Source organism: Melanaphis sacchari, unplaced genomic scaffold, assembly GCF_002803265.2.
Source record: "Melanaphis sacchari strain LSU unplaced genomic scaffold, SCAv2.0 Contig495_pilon_pilon, whole genome shotgun sequence".
NCBI classification, from domain to species: Eukaryota; Metazoa; Arthropoda; class Insecta; order Hemiptera; family Aphididae; genus Melanaphis; species Melanaphis sacchari.
Window position 1 is genome coordinate 8,535 of NW_020271331.1, and position 11,034 is coordinate 19,568.

The 11,034-nt window shown below is 32.0% G+C and overlaps 2 protein-coding genes across 2 annotated transcripts; one reads left to right on the forward strand and one right to left on the reverse strand.

Moving 5' to 3' along the window:
- The first annotated feature begins 5,367 nt into the window (after positions 1-5,367).
- On the forward strand, positions 5,368-5,781 carry LOC112598618 (putative COX1/OXI3 intron 2 protein). Its single transcript, XM_025345139.1, has one exon. The coding sequence runs from the start codon at positions 5,368-5,370 to the stop codon at positions 5,779-5,781; it is 414 nt and encodes a 137-aa protein (XP_025200924.1).
- A 2,468-nt stretch (positions 5,782-8,249) lies between these two features.
- On the reverse strand, positions 8,250-9,999 carry LOC112598619 (piggyBac transposable element-derived protein 4-like). The gene is made up of 4 exons (XM_025345140.1): positions 9,284-9,999; positions 9,055-9,202; positions 8,619-8,948; positions 8,250-8,357 (listed from the first exon to the last, which is right to left on the reverse strand). Exons 1-4 carry the CDS (start codon positions 9,997-9,999, stop codon positions 8,250-8,252), a joined length of 1,302 nt encoding a protein of 433 aa, XP_025200925.1.
- Positions 10,000-11,034: the final 1,035 nt, after the last annotated feature.

Below are 11,034 nucleotides of genomic sequence, written 5' to 3' on the forward strand. Positions count from 1 at the left end.
TTGTACAAGCTGAAAAATATCCAATATATTTAATCAAAAAATTTCTTCTTCGAACAGTTTTTCCATCATTAAATTGTTTGGTGTGGTAAGTTATTTCTTTGGAACATATTAATATCGCCTCGTTATAATCTACGTTTAGTATTTACTTTTACAGATATAATAAAATAAGATAAAATATAATTATATTTATACTGTTTATTCAGTTTAGTGTTTGATCATCCGTAAAACCGCAAAATTCCGTTCCCCGATTAATCACACCGATATCGCGATAATTATTTTTAGATATCGATAACGAAATGATTAAGAAAATACCCACGATATCGATATCGTTGGCCAAGACTATTAATTAAGGACATAAATGTCTACCAAAAATTGTATTCCTAGCTAATTTATCTAATATTTTATAGTTGACCAAACATTCATTGATTTTTTAAATTTTATTCCTGAAAAATCTAACCTAACCTTTTTGAGTTGTTGCAGTCTTGAACTGGATAGTCAATATGGTTATGCAGTCCGTGTGTTGAATTTATAGATTGGCAATATTCTTAAAATACATTCTTTATTATTGATAAAAACAGATGCCAATAATATCGTTAAACAAATTATTAAATTTATTATGTACAAGAAAAGTTCACAAAACTACAAAAATAATTATAACTAATATATTTTTAAAATTTTCTGGAATAATGCAATAGGTAGTATTTTATATTGATTCAGAAGTTAAATGGCCAACAAATTTACTTTAAAAGTATTAGTAGATACAGTTGGTATAAAAAGTTATCTTACTCCAAGTGTATTGAAATCAATTTTAAATGAAAATTAATTTTGATTAAAAATTGATTTATTGATTTCAATATTTAAATTAATTTTTAAATGGATTACTTAATTAGAGGGAGATGAATCAAAAATAAGTTTAGTAGTGAAAGCTTCTATGAAATATAACTTAACCGGCAAAGTTTCCATATTAAAATGGTTATTTCGGTTCAGTATAAAAAATTATAAAATTAAATACTATTCTAATGATCTAGTATGTACAAAATACATTAATAATAGTTTTATATCGCATATTAGATCATTAGAATAACTATTAAGTTGTTATTTGTTAATTTTACCAAGAACTATAATACTGACATCCTTCATATTATATTAAACATACAATTATTTTAATAATGTTTATCATAAGGTCTGTCGTTATATTCAATCAATCAATTATTGAAAAAAAATTACCGAATCTTAGATAGATATTATTGAGAATATTCTCTAAAAAGATAATGGCCGTGATTTGACATGACTAGTTCTGATGAATTACTGCAAGATTTTTTAGATTATAGTACTATACTATTAAACGTCTTTTTGAAATTCCATTAATTCATAAATTGAATAATTGAATCTCAAATGTTTAACTTTGAGTTTATTTTCAATAGGGATGCGATGATATTAGAAGTCAAGATCATTTTTCCGTGAGAGACGGGGTCTGACAAGGCCTACTGTTTTTTACTTCAGTGACACTCCAACCCTTTGTGTAATCGTGGAGTATCCTCGTCCAGGTGAAAGGCCCGGGTGAACTCCCAGGAACCAAGCATCCCGACAACCCAACCGGTATGCCACCGTTACTTGAGCGCCATAATAAGCTGCAGCTGCGACTTGGGAACGGCGGTTTCCCGCTCGAATCAAACCCCTTCTACTTAAGCATTTCTCCCACATCCACCACGAGTCCTTCCTCAAGTGCGGCGGCCGTATCACAGACGAGCACGAATCCTCTATGATAGGGACGGTCAAACAGTCAATCACGATCGACCAGTCGATTACATACGATTTTAAAATCGATCGTGTTGGAATTTATTTTTGGACTACGCACATAAAAAATAATTACGGTGGTATAGTAGCTCAATAATAAAAAAAAAATTTGTCGAAGTTGATCCTCAAAGGTGAAGTATATTTAAAAGTTTTAAAAGATTGGCCGTCCCTGCTCTATGAACAATCACGGTCGCGCGTCATCTGACCGTCGTCCTCCGAAGCGCCGGGACATTATTAGCAAGCAAGCTCTACGGATTTGTCTCCGGGTCCCGTGGTACGAGGTTCGAATACAATGTTCCGGCTTTTGCAACTACCGATTTTCGCAAGCGAATCGTTGGGGCACCGCTACGTGTATCACGGCTATTCCTTTTCGTGCATACGGTTTATTTGTTAACACGTTAACCGCCATATGCCCGCCGGCGGTCATACGGCAACGTTCAAATTCTATACTTTTATGCCCGCCGGCGCCCATAGTTGATCATTACTACCACGCCACATGACCCGCCGGCGACCATAAATTCATATTTGAACAAATGCTTATAATTTTTGTGGCGTTACGATAATGCATTTTTAAATAGTACTATGGCGTAGAGAAGAACATGACGATTCTAATGGTATAAAAAAACACAACATATTTTTAATTTTAACGATTATTTTGTTATAACAAACATATCATTTTCATAGTTAAATTTGGAAATAAATTGGTGCTTATGAAACATAGACACAACTAAAATACTGTCATTTTTTATAACTTGTTAATGTTTATTTTATTGTAAATAAATAAAATAATAATATTACAAAAGTAATTTAGTTATTATTAAAAAGTATTTAAAAAATGTTTAAAATAAATAATTGTTGCTTAGCTGATAAATTAAATACAATTAAATTTTAGTTTAAATAAAACATATAATTATATTATATAAAATAAAGATAATAATTTTATCTAATAATTAATTTACATGATTTTTATTAAAACAATCAATGCATGTATACATTTTACATGTTGAACAAAGCGTATTTACCTTTTTGGTTGCTAGTGCAGCTGACTTTGAACCTAAAACTGTGGTTTTATGTGAGTAACAGTGTAAGCATCTTTTTCTAATTTTCCTGTTCCTATGGTCCCTTTCTACAGATTCTTCAAAAACATGTTTGACTCTTTTACGTTTATTATTTGAATTAGACGGCTCTTCAGATATGTTGGTTAACTGATCTAATCCTAACAGTTCATCTACCAACATTTCTCGAAATTTCGTAATAGATATTTTTTCGTTTGGAAGTTTCTTTATATTATACACAATAAAAGCATTGACCACCGATGTACCTAATAAAATTTCAGTGGCCACTTTATGGTACCATCGTATTGATTTACGTATCGGCGAATTATAACTTGATAATTGGTCGGATAAGTCTATCCCTGCCTTTCCAGAGTTGTAGTCTATAATTATTTGTGGTTTTAAAATCGGTTCATCATTTCGATTCTTTTTGCCTGTATCAATCATTTCAATACCATGTTTGGTAGACAACATTGCAACATCTCGTTTGTCGTGCCATTTCGCCACTACTATCCCATCTGTACTTTCTTTTCCAATTATTTGTCCTTTTTTCAATTTTGTTTTTAACACTTCAGGTAACTTAACACGATTTGTTCTCAATGTTCCTACCAGATGTGTGTTGTTCTTCAATAATTCACGAGCCAATGGCATGGATGTATAAAAGTTATCTGTAACTACAGTACGTCCTACATTTAAATAAGGTCTAATTAACTCCATTACAACTCTAAGTGCTAGACCTTTACCATCTACCTGATTTTTACCAGCATATACTTGTAAATCATGTGTATATCCATTTTTTTCACATATTTTAAATAGCTTCACTCCATATTTATGCGCCTTCCCGGGTATGTATTGCTTGAATTTCAATCGACCACGGAATGGAATCATTGACTCATCTATTGCCAAGTACTCATCTGGTTCCATGACATTTTGATAATTTTTTACAACACGTTCGAGCAAATCACGAACTTTATAGATACGATCATTGTCAGGGGTTTCCTCGTTATCCGCAAAATGCCAAAATCTTAAGAGTAATTCAAATCGATTTCGAGACATTATTTTAGGAGCAACATTATTTTTGTATCTAATTTTGGTACTCCAATAGCTTTCTAAACTCGGCATTTGAACTAAACCAAACCACAAGAGTAAGCCCATAAACTTTTCAATTTCATCGACGTTTGTTGGTGACCATTTAGAGAATCTACTGGACTTAGTTAGCCTGCTCTTTGAAAGAAACTGTTCAGCGTTACGATTAGTTTCAACTACCATAAGCTCAAAAATATCTGTACTACAGAATAACTTAAAATAATTTAAAGCTGAGGCATTATCAGGAATATCAATTTTGAAACCCGGAGTCTTATTGAAGATAAGTGGTTTTTGGTATGTTCCTGATACATCGAACCAAACGGTAGAAGATGTATTATGATTATTTTCAATATTGAAATCCTGATTATTCTCTATAATTTAAAATAATATGTCAACTATATTAAAATATTTGATTTAAAATTATGAATAAAAAATTCTGTGATAAAAAATGTGTCCCGGCCCAAATAATAATTATAAACGTCCGTATTGTAAAATACAATAAAATAAAATGAAGTAAAAATAATAATTTAAATTTAAAAAAAATAAAAATAAAAATGAATAATAAATATTAAATAAAAATTAATAAAGTTTTATTACCTATATTAGTCGAATCTACTACTGAATTCTCTGATTCAGAAGGAAAATAATCACGATCAGCATCTGAATCGTCAATTTCACTAAAATCACTAAAATCACTCAATTCATCACAAAAAAGTTCGTTAACTATTTCATCATCATTAATGCAATCATCGATACGCTGCCTCTTTTGCCTGCTTGAGCTAGCCATTTTGATAATTTCATTTACAAAAAATTAAAACAAACACAATATGGAAAATAATAGTATGTTTGCCATTTGGTCGCCGGCGGGCAAATGGCGTCAGAAGTAAAATCGTATTATCACCACGCCACATGGTCGCCGGCGACCATACAAAGTTATAACACTGTTTAAAATTAGTACTTATCGCTGATAATTTTACTCTTGGAATCGATTTAATAGCTACACTAGAACCAAAGATATAAATACATACAAATTAGTAATAACTTGGGAAAACACACTTGGCGTATCAATAAACGACCGCTGTATGACCGCCGGCGGGCATATGGCGGTTAACGTGTTAAGAGATTACCTACCCTATACTGGACTAGCATATTTTCCTGCTGAAAAACATAAGGCTAATGCCGCAGTTCTTATGACGTGAGGATTACAGCCTAATGTGGAAACACTGAGCTTCCAAAATATACCATTTCTTGTCATTATTTTATTCTTGGTGTTTTTGCAGTGGATTCTGTAGGGGAGAGGTCGGTCTAACGTTACTCCGAGATATTTTGGACACTATGTTGTAAGTTTCGTATCATTCCAGAGACGTTAAGAGTACGGTTAGCACATCGATTTCTTAGGTGAAAAGCACAGAGCTATAAAATCTTCGACAGAATGCTGCTTAACCGCCTAGTCCCATTCGTGGACAGCACACTAATTAGAGAACAAGCTGGTTTTCACCCAGGAAAATCATGTACAGGACAGATACACAATCTAACCCTAACAATCGAGAACGATTTTGAAAATAAGAAAGTCACGGGCACGGTGCTCATAGATCTAACGGCAGCATACGACACGGTAAACCATAGACTAATGCTAAAGAAACTATATGATACTACCTTGAATTTCGAGTTTGTAAGAGTTTTCAAAACCCTTTTAAGTAACAGAAGATTTTTCGTAAATCATCAAGTCAAGAATATTAAGTGGAGCATCTCCAGAAATGGTCTCCCTCAAGGAAGCGTGCAAGCTCCTATACTATGTTTAACATATATACCAACGATCAGCCAATATCCACAGATAGCGACGTAAAGCATTATATTTATGCTAACGGTAGAACAATCGCTGAGGAAAAAAAGATTTTGTACGTCTGACACAGAAGGGATATTGGCGATAATTCTTTTTAGGCCATCCTTATTTTTCTCTGGTTTTAGTTTTCCTCCATATTTTCGAAATGTTTTTCCGGTCTTTTATTTCGTTATATAAGGAAAATATCTAACTTTGGCTTTCGGCCCTAAATTGCGGATCTATGCGATAAAAATATTATCTAGTCCAGCTGCTTTCCTAAGTTTCATTGTCTCTATAGCTATGTTCATTTCATCCTCTTTGTAAGACCGGCTGAGGCGATTCCCTTCCTTTCCTTTGTTTCGTTTTATTATTTTATTAGGTTTATCTTCTTGCTTGAATTTTTTGAGTTTACCGACTATTAGTTATTGGTAAGCAATTTAATCAGAGTGACGTTTGACAATCCTTTCGCGTTAATAGGTCACTGTTAAACCTTTTAATTAGGCAACACGCCTGTTTATTACTATGTTTCATGTTCGTTCTATCTTATACCTTATGCCATTTATTCCTTTTTTCCTGTGCAATGGTATTCATGAGCTCTTCCCCTTTGTTTCTGGTTTGTTTACTGAAGGGATTATTTTCAAACAGATTGATATATGTGTTATAATTGTCCAAGATTTAATTTGATAATCCAAGTATATGATGTGTCTTATATCCTCTTGGTTTGTGTTACCGGGATATATATTTTACTTTATCTACAAAGGATTCATAGTGTTCCAGTAGTGGTTCGATATTTTACATAGTTGAGTCGAGATCTTTTGAGAAAAGGTTCCACTTTGCTTTATGAAGTTGTATCTCTTTTGGAATAGGACAATATTGGGTCTCACCATAGCCTCAATCAGGCAAATTATGGGCATATGTTGTGTGTTTGGAATGGGGTCTCCCATATTTTTGGTACAAAGTTGACTGATAGATTCACTGACAAATAAAAGGTCGGAGTTATATCCTTTCTTCCATCGACCGCTATTGAAAGATGTAGGTAATTTTTTTATCATGAATCAATACCATATCTTCGCCTTGCGCCCAGATTTCTACTGTTTCGCCATCATCGTTTGTCTCTGTATAGCCCCAGCTTGAACTGTGGCTGTTGAAATCATCTTTGACTATGTTAGATTTGTGAGGTAGGCTGTCTTCAGATTTAAGATAGGGAGCTATGAAAGGAGAATTTGGTGGCTTATAGATTGTTCGATAAGTACGCTTTGATGAAATCGATGTCATTTTGTTCGTATATTTTGACTAACTGGACGATCATATTAGGTTTTGTGAAAATAGCACTGCCGTATTTTCTATGGTGCCTTATTGCTGCTAACTTCATTCCAGATATACTTGGTGTACTAAGGGTCTGGTCTCGATGGATCTCTTGGACGCACATAAAGTCGCGTGATGTTGATTTGTAAATGGTAGATGGCAGTTCTTCCTTAACTCACGTAATACCTTCGATGTTTATCAATACGATCGTCAGTGCTGGCCCTGAAGAGGGCCGTTTTAGGCGCAGGTTTTTAGGACCGCCAGACATTGTTATTAAACTGAGAGACAGGTTGCGCCTGGGTATGGAAAAATTGGCCGGTGATTGAGTAACACCGTTACTAGGGGACATCACGCTAAGGTTTCTTCCTTGTCCCCAATCTAGGAAGTTTAAATGCATTTAACTGGATTTTCAATGACTTTCGTTTGAAAATAAAAAACTCGATACGACTTAAAACTTTTTAACTGCAGAACAGCACAACGCTTTCGACGTAAGGAGGTATAAAAATCCGTCGCAAGCGGATTGCCCAGACAGGTATCGATTTTCACTGGGCGATGACTCATAGCTAGACACTTAATTACCATTTCAGAATGTATTTATTTATTTCCATACACACAAGCATATGGCTTGGGACGCTCGAATCCGACTTTTATATACTTATATTACTTACATTTATATACAAGAAATCACAAAAAAAAAAAAATCGAATTATAAATACAAAAATATTTCCATTTTTCGATAATACAGGGAAATGCATTAATAAACTTATGAGCAAGTTAAAAAAGCCTTTATCGGAGTCCAGAATAATTGCCAATAACATACAAGTATTTAACACGTTCACGGAAACCTCACTTTTTGATGTAATTTATGTATCTACCTCAGAAATGCACTTTTTTATTACTGCTTTAGCAGTAATATTTTAGTACTGCTATAAGTATTGACCTGCTGCATATTTTTTTATAATTATTGGTCATTACTATTATAATAGTAACAGTATATAATAAATTCAAAACCATATAATAATAACTGAACTTGAGTTTTATTTTAAAAATCAATATCAAACTTAAAAAGTATAAAAATTACATTATATATATTATGATACACATTAATTTAAAACATAATATTATTCAATATAAATTAAATAAATAAATAATAATATCATAAGTGAATTTAAACAAATATTTATTTCTCATTGATTATGATTGTGCCATTCTTCAAAACATTTCCCAGGACAAAGAGGTTTACCACAGACTTTACATTGAAGTGATGTTTGTTTTCGTATTTTAGTTTTGTAACACTGAATGCAATTTTTAAAGTATGTTTGTCTTTTATAATTTTTTGGTACTGGAATTTTTTCTGCATAGTGATTGTTTTCAGGTGCTTGAATTTTCGTTTTTTTTAATTGAAACAGATCTGTTACTGTAGTTTGCATTGGAAGTCCTATTAAATTTTTAATTAACAGATCACGAAATTGCTTAAAGCTTATATTTATGTTAAAATGTTTTTTGTAAATAAAATATGAATTCCATGTAGTAATGTCAAACATATGGTACAATACTTTCTTATACCATCTAGCCGATTTTCTTGGAGATGAGTAATAGCTGACCATTTGATCACTGCGGTCAATGCCACTCATGTAGTTGTTATAGTCCACTATTTCTGCTGGTTTATTTTTGAGTATGCCGTATTTGTTTTTTGAAGGTATAATTTTTGGATGATTTTTAGTAGTTAAACATAAAACATCGCGTTTATCTTTCCATTTGGATACATACACATATTTGTTGCGTCTCCAAATATGATCACCACGTTTTAATTTTTTAGTGGTTACTTCCTTTGGGTTTCCTCTGCGATTGGACCTTAGAGTACCAGTTGTATGGGTTTTTTTTTTCTAATAGAATATTTGATAAAGTGACACTATTATAAAAATTATCCGTGTAAAGGCTGTGCCCTTTATTTAAAAACGGTTTCATAAGGGTTAAGACGATATTGTCAACTTTTGATACTCCCTCCTCAACTGCTGACGATGTTTGTTTGCCTTTGTACATATCAACATTCAAAACGTAACCATCTTGAGTACATAATTCGTAGAATTTTATACCATATTTAGCCTTTTTTCCTTTTATATATTGTCGCCATACTAATCTACCTCAATGTAATAACAATGATTCGTCCAATAATAAATTGTCATCGGGAAAATATGACTTTTGAAAGTTTTGAATTAACATGTCAAATACTGGATAAAGTTTTTTCATAGGGCCTACTAATGGATTTGTATCATTTGCATATTCTACACTAAAACATCTACATAATTTCTCAAATCTCCGTCCTGACATAATGTGACCAGCAATAGGATGATAATATAATGGGTTATTAGAGAACATATCTCTAACAACCGAAAATTGTATGGAACCTCCAAGCAAACACGCTGCCAAAACATGTTGTACTTCTTCAGAGGTTGTTCGCTTAAAATGTGTATTTCTACTACCTTTATTGTGAGGACGACATTGGAGACTCATATTTTCACCATATTTATTAATAGAAGTTACAAATATTTCAGTTATTTCGTCGGTCCAAATTTGTTTAAAAATTTCAATTGGATTATCACGAGCACTTTCATTAATTTCTAATTTTATTCCTATCGAATCACTATTAAAACCAAAGTCTGGAATGTCTAAATAATTGTTCACCCATAAATTACTATTATCAATAGGTTCATCATCGCTGCTATCACTTGAACTTTCGGAAAACGATTCATCGGCTGATGGATCGTCTGCACTTGTTAATTCTAAGCTTTGTGATGGCCCAGCAAAATTAATATTAGTATTATTCTCACCTGGTCGATATTCTGGGTCGGCATCAGAATCATACACATTCGATATGTCTGATTCAAAACTTTCATCTAAAAACTCTTCAATAGCTTTTTTAGAACTATTAGCCATTTTTAATTATAACACAGTAAATAAACACGAAAATAATGACGTACACTTTGTCTGACGTCCAAAATACGACTAAATTGTTATTCCGTAATCGTAATCGTTTTCCGTCTAAACGTTTCAATAATAATATCATTGTATCATAATATCATATAATTACAAAGCAAACAACATCCATATAAACATAAAAAACAAAAATTCCACCAGAAAGTATAAAAATGAAAACATGTCATATTTGGAATAATGTTATTGTGTGATAATGTTATGTGCCCAAATATATGAGTATACGTAATGGGTCAGTCTTATTTTTAGTTTCGTATAATACCATTAAAAACAGTACTGTATGAGCAGTAATGCCCGATTTCGTTGGTTTTGTAAATTACTGTTATAGCAGTAGTGACCAATTACATAAAAATTGAAAAAAATTGAAATTACTGCTATAGCAGTAACTGTCCGTGAACGTGTTAAATGGATATTGAAATACAGAAAAGAAAATGTTATTATTTACAAAAAAACTTTAAGTAACAAATTCATGTAATAAATTTAAAGGTTAGCCATACAGCTGTTATACAAAATTAAGACCAAATTGAAAAAAAATTATTCAGATTTATCCTAGGACAATTCGTGCATATTAAACATACAGAACCATTATTTTTTTCTTTGTATGCCATAATTTTCCATGTGTAATAAATGAAAATGGAAAAATAATGAATCCATTTCAATCAATTAATCTTGATATTCCTGAAATGTACGATATTACAACACGAAGCCAGCGATAATAAATAATAAATATAAACAAATAAAATAATGACTTTTTTATAAAGAAAATAGCGGGTATCATATCAAAAACATTTAGAACTTCATGAAAAAAATTTCTGTAGTGACGTGATATAATATAGAAACTAAAGAAAATACTATTTAGTAATATTACCGATACCTATGACGACAAATAAAATCAATTGTAAAGTTATATACTTAATCAGCATATTGTTTATACAATGTTAACTTATTTACATTATGCCAAGTAGGTGAACCACACGT